This window comes from Rhyacophila brunnea, unplaced genomic scaffold, assembly GCF_057557595.1.
Source record: "Rhyacophila brunnea isolate RB1 unplaced genomic scaffold, BYU_Rbru_1.0 scaffold_17, whole genome shotgun sequence".
NCBI lineage: Eukaryota > Metazoa > Arthropoda > Insecta > Trichoptera > Rhyacophilidae > Rhyacophila > Rhyacophila brunnea.
In genome coordinates, this window is record NW_028232827.1 from 38,891,976 (window position 1) to 38,907,737 (window position 15,762).

General features: G+C 34.6%; 1 protein-coding gene across 1 annotated transcript in view; it reads right to left on the bottom strand.

Moving 5' to 3' along the window:
- The window catches only part of LOC147074057 (beta-glucuronidase), a 69,812-nt gene extending 56,193 nt beyond the window's left edge, over positions 1–13,619 (bottom strand). The window contains exon 1 of the mRNA XM_085944629.1: positions 13,429–13,619. Coding sequence (XP_085800755.1) covers positions 13,429–13,434 — 6 coding nt within the window. The 5' untranslated portion in view covers positions 13,435–13,619. The remainder of the gene's footprint in view (positions 1–13,428) is intronic.
- Positions 13,620–15,762: the final 2,143 nt, after the last annotated feature.

Consider the following 15,762-nt stretch of genomic DNA (forward strand, 5'->3'; position numbering starts at 1 on the left):
TGATTGTGATTGATAAAAAAATCAATCCCGAAAGTTTCGGGATTATGTTTACTAATCCCGGGATTCATATGTATCGAAAATTGTCCGGGATCCCGGCGTTGGATTCCCTAGTCACAACCGCGAAGTGTACGAGGAATTTGGGGAGTCTAGCATAATGCAAACCATCAAAAGTTCCCGATGTGCTGGTCATGTACAACGAATGGACCTGGGTAGACCGGTTCGTAAAGTTTTTGGTGCGAAGCTGTCTGGCCAAATTGGTTTTACATTTCTATCTGGAATAATTTTTCCATAATTTAAACGGATTACAAAAACAGTTTTGATATAACTGTTATAAAATGTTGATTCGTTCACGAACGTTTATGTATATTAGTCTGGACTAGACAGTTAGATGACATTGTATTTTGGATGAGTAGTCGCCCCACCCCGCTCGGAAAAATTTATGCATACGCCATGACCCTGTCAAGTGGACTTCTGTGCTCTTTACGAGTACCTACGCGATGTGATATCTATGAATGTCTGTTGCTAAACTGCTAAAATGGCAAAGGGCTGGGCACGTCGCTAGACGAGTAGACAATCGTTAAACGAATGTGGTCATCAAGTATTAGGTAAGTACCTTTGCGAGGTGATGTACCTAAACAGCCACAGGGCCTCCCTAAAGCCCGTTTCAGACGGTACACCGCTGTCGCGCTCGATATAATATAGGAGGCCTTTGTATCCGAATAAAGAGACCGTTGTATTATTTTTATGTACGCCCCAGAGCTAATGAGTCAACGCGTGTCCGGTACACTTTTCCGTCGGCCGCTACATTCTCAAGCCGCCGATACACTTGTTTTTATTACCGCAGCCAGTTTTATGTTCTAATTTATAGCGCGAAATTATGCTTCTACTAATTAGCTCCAGGGCGTTCATAAACATAATACAATAGCCCCTTCATTCGATTAGAAATGCCTCCTATATTATATCGAGCGCGACACCGGTGTCCTGTCTGAAACGGGCCTAAAACTCGTTAGCTCGTGTTCAACAAAATTATAAAGAAGCAAGAGAGAAGGACCAAGAGGAATAGGTTTCCACTCATCAGTAGATCGACCCTGGCTGATATGGTTACATGTAAATTGTGCGTAAAACATTTCACCGTGACACTGTTTGCCGTGAGCTTTGATTGGAAAGAGATGACCGTACTATACGGTCTCCAATTATTTTATTAAATTTAATAATATGAACATTAATTCAATTTTCATAGATGATTTTAGCAAAATTCACTGTAAAGTGTAAACCGACAAGAATCGTATTTTATTTAGACATTAACTATATGTCTACTACACGACCCAAAGAGGTTGGACGGTCTCTAATATACGGCCATATATTTCCGATACAACAATTTACGGTGAAGTGTGATAAGGCGAACTGCATCCGTACAAGTTTCCAGACACGGGCTGATATCCGCATAGTTAATAGGTACCTACCGTTTAAAAAATATTAAGAAAGCAAAATAAAATTATCGAGTCTACAATGAAATTAAATTGTTCGCTATAACTGCATTGATTGGGTAGATAGCTGATGCCTCGAGAAGTAGACGGCTAGTTTTTTTTGTATTACTTATTCGTACAGAACGTGTAAGTAAAAAATGTAGACACAATACAGCTGATATACATAATAATATCTATTATATTTCGGTAGACCCTTTTCTGATTTAATATATAGGGATATTTTATGACGTGTAACATTGAAAGCAAGATGGCCATACTATGGGTTATATTAAAATACGAAAATTTTGTATAAAGGTCTATTTCAGGTTTGTAAAATTGAATATGAAGGTAAATAAATAATCATTTCCCGAATGAAAATTTATCGTAAATCAACAGACAAAATACATTTTAAAACTTGGCGTAGTATGGTGCGAACTGATATTAGTTTTGACCTTATATAAATAATTATACTCGGTCAAAACCAAATGTAGCCTATTCAACGCTTGCATTCTGACGGTGCTGCCTTACGGTAGCGAATTATGCCACCTTACGAAGGCTCAGAGCAACCGTATACTGAGCTTCGAAAACAGATGTTTGCGACGGATACTGGGTTTGTGGTATGACTTTAGGAGCAACGAGGAGATAAGAGAACGCACCAAGCAGCCTCTCATCACGCCGAGAATGAAGAGGCCACGTTGGACCTGGCTCGGCCACGTGCTGCGGATGCCAGAAGAGAACCTCAAGCTGGCTTGTGTCACCGACAGGTTTTTCTGCCCCTGAGGGGGGCGCTCCCATAAGGAGTAGTGCTCCCCAGCCGCTCGGTCTGACCCTGGTAGTCAATGTGCCACCGATGGAATGATGACGACCCTTGGCAAAGCCGAACAAAACATTTCATATATATAAGTCCCGCGGTTTGCTCTGACAGGTCCCACGACTTCTCAGAGTGAACTGTGGATGGTTAAGTCGGTCACAGACCATGTAAATATAGGTAATAAGGTAAAGGGTTATAAGATTAAAATGTTAATTAAATATACGTCTAGGTAAGGGGGTAATTAAATTAAATTAGATATAAAATATGATTTGGATGTAAGATAAATAGGTAATATAAATTGTAATATAATAGGTAAATGTAAAAAAAATATGTAATGCAAAGGATAACGAAGTAATAAAGGGGGACTATAGATGGGCGTTAATGGTATATAGTAATTAAGGAATTAATGTAATTTAAGTAATATTAATATTAATCATATTATGTACATCGATATCACTATATGTTTGGTTGATAGACTGACATCCGTCAACCTTATATAAATGTGTAGCATATGGCGGTATCGGTTTTGAATTGGTAAGAAATACGACCACCCCTAACAGATAAAAAGGCAAGATTATTAAATCCAAAGGCAGTCTGTTTTGTGGGTTCCGGGCGACGCCTTGTTGCCTCGGGACCCTTACGATCTCGTCTGCATAACTAATTAGAAATAATTAAGTTAATGTTAAATAATTAGTTAATAATAATCAAGTTAATTTTTAAATAATAATATTCGAATTAATTTTTTAATTAATCAGTAATAAATGTGGTTATTTTTGTGACTTCGGATATTAGTTGACTCTTGTTTATTGAGTCTTCGAACTGTGAACTTCGAATATTAATTGATTTGACTTTTCTTTTTTCTTACTAATTGTGGTGTATGGATAATAACAATAAATCGAGTTTCTTTTAATTATTATAAACTTTGGGACTTTCGATACCAATGTGAATGATACTTTTGGACTATAATCCTTGATGAAGGAATGCCATAAGGCCAAACATATTCTAATAACAATAAAATACGAGTTCTGAAGATTTCATCTGGTGTTTAATTGGCTTTGTGCCCCGTGACTTCTTGGTTACTCCACGTCCATGAGGTTCCTGCCTGTTCCTCCACATTAATGAACCTCCACTTCCAAGTGCCTGAGCTAGTCAGGAAGTCGGAGGCCTTCACTTGCCTATTTTTCAAGCCGATCGGATTCCGGCGTCCTGGAAGGGCGCTAAATACTATCTACAGAGTGTATACAGCGGAGCTACGGGATGCTAGTTTGACCTGGAACGAAGCAAGAAGACTGGCGAGCGACAGGGATTCAAGGAGGCGCCGCGTGGTGTCCATATGCTCCAACTAAGGGCGGATATGCCCGAAGAGAATATATTATACAAATGTGATATTATGAGTGTTATGGTTATGACTCAGTTATGAGTTATGACTAGGGAATCCAATCCCAAGCCAAAATTTTGATACCAGGATTTCGGGATTACAATTTGACGAACCCGGGATCCCGGGACTGGTCCCGGGATTGGCATTTTTTTCCATTGTTAATATAAAAATTTATATTTACAAATAACATTGAAATCAATCGAAATCAATCAATGAAATCGGTCAAAAATAAATCTAGTATAATTTATACTATTTAAGACATTTATTGTTAATATTGTATACGTTCAATCTTGGAAATACATAAGTTTAATGGAGTAAATAATATTGTAATATAAATAATAATGTGACTTTAATATGAGATTGCTGTTTCTGATGGTAAAGACTTAATGAATGGGTTAGCGAGATTTAAAATAGTAAAGCAAATCATGGTGTACTTATGGCCTTTCCGCTTCATAAATCTAATTAGTCGGCCAAATATGAAACTGCCGTAAAACGTGTGAGAGCATGGTGGAATTACTTTGTTAATAGTGCGAAGCATTGTTTTTTTCCAATCTTTCTCATTTTTATTAATTTATGTGAAAACAAATAAAATGACTGGCAACTTACACAATATGGGTAATAAATCAATCTTCATTCAAACTCAGTTTATTTCTAATGTAGCTATATGTTATTAAAAGTATTTTATCTGTTATATTTTCGTTTTTACTTTATTTTCCATAAAAATTGATAAAAAAAATCAATCCCGAAGTTTTGGGATTATGATTACCAATCCCGGGATTCATAGGTATCGAAAACAGTTCGGGATCCCGGGATTGGAATCCCTAGTTATGACTAACCGTCTTATTAATATCGTGAATAGAAGCGATCTTCGTTTGTTGTTGACAACATTGGAAGCAGACATAAAAAAATTTGCTTGTTTGCATCAGTCACAACTCACAAGGATCACATTTAATAAAGGAAACGTCAATTTGTAATATTTTTTTAAAAGAAATGTATAAGTAGATAATATTATGTAGTTCATAAGAAAAATGTAGATGAGTATGTAAGTAGCCAGACAACTTACCAGACAATTAACTATAAAACTAATAAAACGGTACTCACCAGAAGCTATCTAAAACGTCCATCTAATGTAAATATGAGTATGTAAGTAGCCAGACAACTTACCAGACAATTAACTATAAAACTAATAAAACGGTACTCATCAGAAGCTATCTAAAACGTCCATCTAATGTAAATATGAGTATGTAAGTAGCCAGACAACTTACCAGACAATTAACTATAAAACTAATAAAACGGTACTCACCAGAAGCTATCTAAAACGTCCATCTAATGTAAATATGAGTATGTAAGTAGCCAGACAACTTACCAGACAATTAACCTATAAAACTAATAAAATGGTACTCACCAGAAGCTATCTAAAACGTCCATCTAATGTAAATATTATACCAATATGACTTGAAATTTGGTACATGTCATGTACTCTAACGATGTCGATATCATCTATCGCTATTTAAGATTGGCTTATCCTAACCAAAGATTGTAATCGAACTTATCGTGAGCAGGGATTTCTTGTAGAAAATGAACATCTATCTTTCTGATTTCTTAGTCCTGGTAAAAATGTTAGTTTTACCTATTATTCGTATTCACGGAAAATTGACTATGATTGAACACAAACAGATAAAAATTATAATATTCAGAAATATGTTCGTCCATAAATGACGTAAAACTATTTTCGGTATTTTTGACAACCCCTCTTCCCTCCGCCCTTCGTCATAACATCTTTTACCCACCTGTCTAAATTACGACAATCGCCTTATACTTTTGTTGATTTTGTAACATCACATTTCCACCCCTCTCCTTCCCCTTCGGTATAAATTATCAGGTGCCGGTTCGTACTAGAACCCGAATCCAATGTGCTGTACTAATTTTGTCACCTGCGCCATATCTAATTACGACGAAATTAACCAACGTCTATGTGTGCGAAGTGTCATCATCTACGGGTACGGGTTCGTCTCCGGTGCGGCACCAACATTTTTTCCCTCTAATGGGCATGTTTCTGAGGTGTTCTGAATTGTGTATAGGTACCTACTCTACAACAAGAAGATTTAGGCAAAAGCCGGAAGGCGCTGTTGCGACTAAATGGGAGGAGCTCGTTAGTTTATAGTGGAATTGCGATTAAAAATGGGAGGAGCTTGTTAGTTCACAGTTTTAACACGTAGCCAAGATGTTGTTTGAGTAATAGTTTTTTTTGATAAAATTGTAAATTGTTCCTGGGGTCAATTGTCCGAGTACGCATAATAAGTATATCGACTGTAGAAAGGAAAAAGGACGTAACCCACACAAATCAAATTTTACAGGAGGCACAAAAACGTTTTATTGAGGTTTTTGGTCAAAATTACAATATATAATTTGCATAAACATTAATCGCATGAAGATAGTTAATTTGGTATTTTATATTCTGAATCTGATATCAATTATTGAGATAATTAATGGAAACCCAATAAAAATGATGGCTAAGTGTTTTTTTCTTATTTCACTTCCTTCTTTTTAAAAAAAGTATTAGCTAAATTTAAATAATAATTCGACATTTGCAGTTAATATCCTTTAGACACAGTGTGTATTTAATAGTATTCGGTGTTGTCCAATAAAACCGATTTTTTACCACGTTTTTATTAGCTCGTATTCTTGTTTGTCCGGTACAGATTTTTTCTTGTGTGTCCAGTATAATTTTTTTCTTGTTTGTCCAAGATTAGTATTGAGCGATTGAAGATTTTTAACTAATTTCCCGACTAGCTAGACATTTGAAACTTTTAGAATATATCAGAACACGGCGACAATGCATTCTTTTAATAGTTTTAGCCATTTTTAAGCAGAATTGAATTCTTTTACAGTTAATTCTGTTTTGTATAGAAAGTTATTATTGTTGTTTGCTAAGGGGGTCCTAGCAACTAAATTATTAATATATACGTGCGTTACTATATAAATCAATATAAAATGTCAAAATGACATTTCAGTATTCTATATTTATTCAGTATTTCTATCAAGTACAATAAAAAGTTTTTATTAATATATAGAATTGTCAAGTTTATATGATTCAACAGAAAATTAAAAAACATGGTAAGTATATAAAGTTCTTTTTATCTTGTAATTATTTAAACTGGGGGTTACTTCCTTTTTTAATACTACATTCGATATAGGTAATTATGTTTATTTTTTAAAATCCTACTCTGTTCGAACAAAAAGTGTGTATCCAACAATAAATTTAATATTGTCCATTTGCCTATACCTAGGACTGTGTTGTTACGGTAGGTAAATTATTTTATTTGTGTCGAGTTGAGCACACAAACTAATAACGGATAGACGACAATGCGTTGAATTCGATACGATTTTGTGTGAACGGCAGACGACCTTTACATTTTTTTTATGAAAACACTTTTCATCGACTCTGCTTCGCAAAGGCGGCCATTGTTGTCAATTTTCCCGCGATACACTATTCAAAAAGTAAAAATAAAATAAATATAACGTTTTGTTAACGTCGTGTGTTTAGTCCCGCGTAAGCTAATTAATTATCTAGAAATTTCTAATATATAATATTCCTTTTTTGAATAATATTCTCCATATTACGGCTACCTGAACACAACAGTGAGATAAAGTCAGTGGTTATTTTTAAAAACTGGACATATCCACTATTCACTCCTCAGAGATAAATGAACTTTTTAAATAAAAACACAGAGCGAAAACACGCACGCGACAAAAATCAAACTGTCAGATTGTATGACAGCATACTTGGTCACGTGACTCTACAGTCAGTCTACAATACAGTCCCGCCATTAGCTGAAAGTGACATGTCTCATTTCGAATGTCAACAACGTTGGACGTGTCCTTATTTGAATGTCAACCTACTTTTTGAAACCTCTTTTCAATATTAAATTAGTGTTTTGTAGCTATTTTTGAAAGCAACAAAGTGTGTATGAGGTTATAGAATGATATTCCGATACTAACTCATTCATTAACGCATATATGGACATGTCCAGTTTTGAAAGTTAACTACTGAAGTGAAAAAAGTCGATTTTGAGATATTATTTACTATGCCAACAGTGCCAACCGATTGCTGAAAGCTATACCCGCATTTAATAGAAAAACACCAATGTTGCATCTCTTAAAAACCCACTGTTAATAATGTTACAAAATACAAAAAGGGTTATTTATCATATTTATGTATTGAGGCAATAATTGTTACAGTAAGTTAACCGTCTGAACTGTCAAAAAATGTTATTTTAACAGCCCCTCTAGTCTAAACTATACGACGAACTGTAAGCGAACCAGCGCATCTATTCTATACACAAGACTGCTTTCGGCAGCAATTGTTACAATAAGTGTTAATATTTCGATACATTTCTACTCTAGTTAGCTGCCGTAAAGGCCGAAAGTAGTCTTGTGTATAGAATAGATGCGCAGAACACAATATTTAATTTTTCCACGAGATGTAGCGATAATCTCGGGTATTTTACGAACCGGAGCTGAGCTCCGGTGCACTCGAGTTCATTTCGAGCCCTGATTTGTTTACGTACGGACAATTTCAGAATGGACTAGGTTTTATAAATAAATGTCATAGTGCTTTAATCTTAGCCATGACATAATACAATATTATGTAGGTACAAATGCATTGGTTTAATAAATTAATGTTTACATGACCAATATTACCTATTTAAAAAACATAATATAAATCAATTTATAATTAGATAACAATGTTATTTATTAGTTCAAAGAAATTCTATATGCACAATTTTACCACCGTATTATAATAGTGCCAACCATAGTTTAAAAGCATCGTCAAATTAAATTTCAATAAATAAAACACATCGAACGTCCTAGTAAAATATTCAAGATGACCTGCCACTATTCTTGAAACGTACATATCTTCAGGTAACAATATACGAGCACAAAACCTTTGCAAAATAAATTGGGTTAGTTAAATTTTTAAAACATCGAGTAGGTATTTCGGAGAGACACAAACGGGACAAAAGGGTCGACATGGAGCTCGTCTTTCGCCCAATCTCGTCTATGTGGAAATGGTGTGATATTTGAATTTTATAAAATTTCGGTTAAACAATAATAAAATTATTATCCCAGTCTTAATAATGCATAGATTTTCAAGTCCTACATATACATTATCGTGATGTCGTGCCTAAGTCTGTCTTTTCAATATAGAAGTATTTTAAAATGTCTAGCTTTACAGGTTAAATTATAAACAGGGCTCGAAATGGACCGGAACGCACCGGAGCGCCGTTCCGGTTCATAAAATCTTCAAAATTATCGCTCCGTCTCTTGGAAATATTAATTTGACCGTCTGAGTTAGATATTTCATATAATAAAAAATAACACACTTATTTTTATAAATCACATTTACAATTACTGTAGTATAGTGTAATATAGTTTATATTTTCGTAAAATTATCGAGCGCTCCGGTTCGTAAAATTTTCCATTTCGAGCGCTGATTATAAATTGTTATGAAACATATTATAGGTACACAACAACGGATGTTTTCAAAGATGATAGATAATATATTTTGAGCGTATGTTACGTTTATAAGTGTTTAGGAAAATACATAATTCAATCGAATTGCTTATTTATAAACTAATTATATCAAACTAATTGAGATTTTAAAATTTCATCGATTTAGTGTACCTATTCATCAGTAGTAATATAGGGTTATCTTCTTATTTCCCGTAAATATATGTGATAAGCTTGGTTACTCCACAGGCTACCTCTTTCAAAACGTCACCCTTCGCCACTGGAATCTAATAAAATTAGACACCGTATACTATACCGTCATCTCTTTCCAATATAAGCGAACTGTGCCTCGGTGAAATGTTTTACTTACAATTTAGATTTACATGTAACCATAACAAATAGCCGTTTTTTGTTAAATACACATAAATAAGAGAGAGACTCTCTCTCTAGAGATTAGAAAACGATAAATTAATAAATAAAACATAATATGTCATATAGGTATCTACTAATTAAATGATAGTTAATTAAAATTTAAATAAAGAAAATCTTTCTTACCATTTTGCGTATTTTTTTGTTTTGTAACAAGTAAATAAGAATATTGTTAATTTTTCGTAAATGTTGCAATAGCTAATAATTACTAACTGAAACTAAACATGTGTTTTTGCCATGATGAAAAACGTTATAATGGTTATCAAAGGAAAATGCTGGCACGATTTATAGATATAGGCTGGCCCATAAAAGTGGGGAATAAAGATATCTGTGTATCTATATTATTTTCTTTTAGATAAGCTCTGAAACAATTTGCCTTTAAATTATGACCGCGATAATATAATACAATAATTACACGTAGTATGAAATCATCATTATCCGAGATCAATTCACTCTTAACTCTAAAAAGATTGTGGCTAGGCGATGCGCGGGTCGCGGGTGAAAATGACGCATGCCAAACGAAATATAATTTGTCATATAAATCCAAAATGCGTCCATTTAATGTTCTGTTTATTGTTCTATTAGTAACAATAATAATATATTCATTCACATGTTTTCTTTTTAAAGTGAATGGGTAACGTTTTTAGTCATCTTTACACGATTTAAGAATTAATACCCCCGTCGTCATCATGAAACAAATTGACGTGTTCCCAGCTCGACGTTCTCTCTCCGAATGGCAGCGAGTCCAAAATTTCGTCGCGCCTATAGTTGGAAATTATTTGCCGTTTCACTGATGTATCGCCTTAATTTCTTCCACTCTTATCGGTCCATAGTTCTTCAGTGCAACGTAGGTACACCTGCAGAACTCTATGAGTTCGACGAATCAGTTAGTTTTAGCCGACTCGCACATCAAAACTCTTCTCATCTGCAACGTGTCGAATACCTCAATGTTACGTCATCGTTGTTGCCAAATGGAGCTCCGCAGATTCGTCGAACGCGACTTTTTAGTTTAAAAAAAAAAAACGTCTAGTGCTGCTATCAACAAATCGCATGCGTTTCGGGTTGCGAGTCGAAGACACCAGAACACATACGAATTGGTCATTCCTATATCTTAATATCTATACGTTTCGAGAAGTTACGCCCGACGAATCCGAACGAGCGGAGCTGTTTGCCAGGGTCCGTCCTCACATGAGCCCAATTGGCCACGCGGACCTGATTGATGGAACAGAGGCCAATTTTGCGGCATTTGAAAAATTTGCAGCGTCGTATGGAGAGCGGCATAATCCCGACGATATATCTATAGTTTAATATCCCGACTCTTCCGTAGAATCGTATTAAAATCTTGAGCTAGTACGCGGGTGCACAGGGCACATCACGCCGACCTCACTTTCTCAATTTCCTAGAGTCAGTCTTAAGCACCGACGTGCATGGTTGCAAATAATCGGTCCCGTGCGGCTCCGTTCGGGACGAAATGTGAGCAATTAAATATTCATTATGTCGCAATACAGCGCTGTGGAAGGTGGCCGTGCATAATCCACGGCTGTACAGACACGGCGGGTGGTGGAGGGTGTATTATCGCTAGGTAGATGTGCGCGGTCTTCATATTCAACATTGGATCAACGTTCCTAGAAGGTTTGATTTATTCACTGTGTTACTGTTTGCTCACTGTGGTTCTCTCTGCAATGGGCACATTGGAAAGTTTCAGTAGGGTGACATGTAAAGATGATTCATGCCTTTCAGATCCAGTGACTGCAATCATATAAGATAGGATAAGTATATACTTCTATAGTCCTATGCGACATTTCTTTTACCACGGGAAAAAACTCGACTACAAATCGCAGTCCTCAGTTCCCAATGAATACGACAAAATATTCATCAGAATCACCGAAGAACAGTTTTCAATAAGGCATATTCTCTCAGCCGGCACAATTTTCATTTGACTAGCATCAAGTAGAGTAGTTTGCGTGCCAAAGTCCTTAAGAAACCTCGATAGTAAATGCGAGGTATCCATAAAGGCATCTAGAAAAAAAAAAGGTGGCGACCTCAATCTTTGGTATAATGCTCCTGAGACATAGTCAGACGTAAAAACTGTTGATGCTTCATATTCAAACATAGGTATATATATATTGTCATACGCTCGATTTGAGAGTGGTGACAGGGGGGGGGGGTTTCGAGGGATCTATATTTGTATGGTCTTATTGGTATGTGAGTGGACATAGAGTTTCTATGAGTCTAGCGGGTTGTGTCGACGTATCTGGTGGGTATTAAGTATTTCTTGAATTTAAGTAGAAGTAATATATCTCATTTAGTCTTCTATTTTATCCAGCGCAGGGACCCAATGAATCGGGCGAATGGCCAACATTATTCCTCGTAAACCCGTTATATGCCCCGCTCAGGATTAAACAGTAATCTACTATTTTATTTTTAGTTTTTATAATATAAAATGGGTAGATACAAAATATAAAGCTTCTTTTGGGCCACTGTGTAAAAGATCTTGGTAGATAGTTTTATAATACAACTGACTTGTGAAAATTATAAATATAAAATAAATGATAGGATTCTTAAAATAATATCGATAAAACATGATTATGAAAATTTTTATCTTTTTTCTAACGATAAGTCGATAGATTGCCATATTGATAATGTCAACTAGTATTTTTATACTTGTAGTTTTGGAAAGACAGTCCAACATGACTGATACTTGATAGTGATAATAATCAGCAAATAAGTAATGGGGTTCGGAAAGAGGGGCGTTGCTGGCCACAAGACGTATATGAAACCACTAGAAATTTAACAAAATATATATATACGAGAATCGGTAGGTCAAACCACTCGCCAAGTGTGCGATACAGGGTTCAAATCTCACTCAGTGCATGATCATGTCAATCAATTTTCTAATAGGTGAGCACGTTTCTGCGGCTCTACCAGGTTTTGGTTTAATTGAAGAATATTACATTCTTAAATAATTATAGATATTAATTAAACATCTTTTGTTTTATTTTATCCAATATGCACTCGCGATGGGTGAGTGGTAATGTGTCCACTGGTGAATTCGTGGGTCTCGGGTTCAATTCCCGGGTTTGGTAAATTCCCATGACTTTCATTGTTAGTTTCAACGGATCAACGGCTGATTGGACCGAATTTAGTATCTCTTCCCCTTCCCAGAGGTTTGCATCCTGTAGTTCTCCTCCACATGGCACTTTTTATTAAATTACTTAGTCAAAACTCACTTGGGTTCTGAGACCTGAGACGTTCCCAGACGTAAACAACTGCTGATGCTTCACATCCAGACGTAGGACCTCGTAATACTCTCGATTAAGACTGAGTGTGTTGCGGGCGGTTTGTTTTTGAAGGTCCATGTTTCTGTTATTAGTTTCAACCCAGAGCACGAACATAATACCTACGTTGAGCAAGAGGCTAACATCTATTTCGGTATAACAACAAAAAAGCTGTTAAGAAACCTCTTCGTGTGGCTACCAATATCGACACAGGATTGCTTAGTTTAAAAAAATATTTAATGACATTCTACAACAAAAACAACACAATTAAAAATGAATAATATTATTTTATAAATTAATGTAAAACGAATAAAGATTCAAAATAAGCTTTTAACAATAAAGTTACCTAATATGTTATTATTATTATCTTCATATCTTAGAGTGTCCATTGCAATATATATTATGATATAATGTATTACAATCAATTGCTATGCACACATCGTTTTTTTACTATCTAATGTTAACATTTTGACAGGATAGCGTAGTTTATCTTATATGTTAATAATTAATAAATAACCCCCTTTTAGATAACGTAAAAAGTCACATACATACCTCCATGTTATCACAGATTCGATTCGTATCTCCCTTTTATTGATAAATCACCGAATTATATTCACAAATAATAATATTATCAGTTGAAAATCACGTCAATTCATTTTAGCAAAACTTTTAGATTAAATCAATTTAATTATATACTCATATTTGACACCTGAACACTTGAATAATATGAACACTTCAATAATATCTACGTCATTAATAAATAAATGTTAATGTTTATTTTATTAATATACTTATATTTACTTTGATTAAAATAATCATAATTTACCACCAAATTAAACACATATTTATATTATTATTTATCAGGAACTTGTTCATTATAATAATATATTATCATTTATTATTATTATTTCCTTAGTAAATTCACTAGACCACTTGTAACGTAAGTTATTAATTTAGTTTGTTACACCTTTCAAATGAATGTACATTTAAATATTATAGTTAAGGATTTTGTACATTGTCGATGTAAAGCGAATTTCAAGTAAACAATAATAATATCGCATGGAGCTTTGAAATACGTCTGCCATGCGGCCTAAATGAACCCGCACTGACTTGTTGTCTGAAGAAAATAATAAAATAACATATTATATTAACCCTCCATACACGGTGAGTTTTATCTTAAGTTTTAAGTTTCGGCTAACACGTTGAGAAAACTCTGCAAAATAAAATCATTCGTTTTATCGTTCTACTATCCCGTAATACCATGGCCCCACAAGGGGAGGCTGACTCGTGACAGGGCTTTAGCCTGGAGGCCTGGGCTCAGGAAGGGCCGGGCGTGGCGAGTCGACCAGTTAAGTGTTATAAACACACATCAAAAATTCTCTCTAATAGTAAAAAAAGTCGCCTACCACGCTACTTTTCTTCAATAACGTTATTGTTTAAAATTATATGGTTGTACAATACAATTTTTTATTTCTTATCGATACTCTACAACTCCATAATTCAAATAGATGTATTAAAATATACAAAAAATATTAAATATACACATTACTAAATGTACACCATTTGGAAAACGCTGCTGTAGAGCGTCACAGTGCCTTTAACTTTAACGATAGGTCGGGGGGGGGGGGGGGTCCGCCAAAAATCCTAGTCTGGGCGCCTGGATGTGAGGGCCATGCGTAATATATCGTATACCTGCTTAAACTTCACATGATTTCAGTCGAAAATTATTTATTTGCTGTTCTCAATGGAGCAGGGATGGAAATGGAAAGTAAGAATATACATATTTTGTAAACACTCAATAAGCAAAGTGTAATGAATATTACTGTATTAATTAAATATTTTTTTTATTCAAACGATTAAATCACAAGATTTAAGAATGTAACATTCTTTTTATTGAAAATACATAATTCTATAGCCAATAGTAACGTAATTTAGAAAGCGCTTCAGAGAGTAAGAATCATTAGTTAAAATTCGTTTCAATTAGATAAGACTCCTATATCATAGTGGTCAATGCACGTGGGCGCGAATCCTGCGAGATGCAAGTTCGAATCCTGCTGGGTGTCATATTTAAAAAAAAAAGATTTTTTCTATTGTTTAGTTATATATTTCTCAGAAGTGTTTTCAAATAATATTACTGTATTAATTGTAACATTTAATTGTAGTTTACGGCTTTGGCATTTTTCGCAAGGGATAATAATTAGGTCTTAATTATTTATGGGTTTTTGTTACTAAAAGACTAAATTTCATGAGCATTAGAAGCACATATTTACATTCTTATTATATTATCAAAATTAAACAGTGATTTATAACTCAACACTCGTGTTGGTCATTACGTGTTTATTAGTGTAATAATAATATTAATACTATCGACTGAAGGTACTTGATGGAATTTGAATTTAAAACTTAATGGATTCAAGCTCTGTACTATTCCATTTAAATAGTTTTTTGCGACCCGGGTTTCGCCTTTCGGCATCTTCAGGCGCCGTGTACACTCACCAAAGGTAAACACACACTGACAACGAACTCTCTTTACTCTATCTTATATAATAAATCAATACAATAAAGTAGGTAAATACTCCATTACCTACCTATCAAGTCAAAGGTTACAAAAAATACAATAAACAAATTATGAATAGTTGAAGTGTCAGTAAAAAACCTAATTAGTAAAAACCCTATCTTATTAATAACAATACACTCGATAGCATATTATAATAAATCGTCGAAACCTAATAATAGATCATTATTCAATAATAGTTTGCAACTATTTAATTTTTTACTTATGGAATAAGCCATAAACCCAGATTATTTAATTGAGCCGTTGCCCGGAATAATGTTGTATCCAACAAAACTGTCAATGTTGAGTTATTGATGGAATAATGTTGGGTA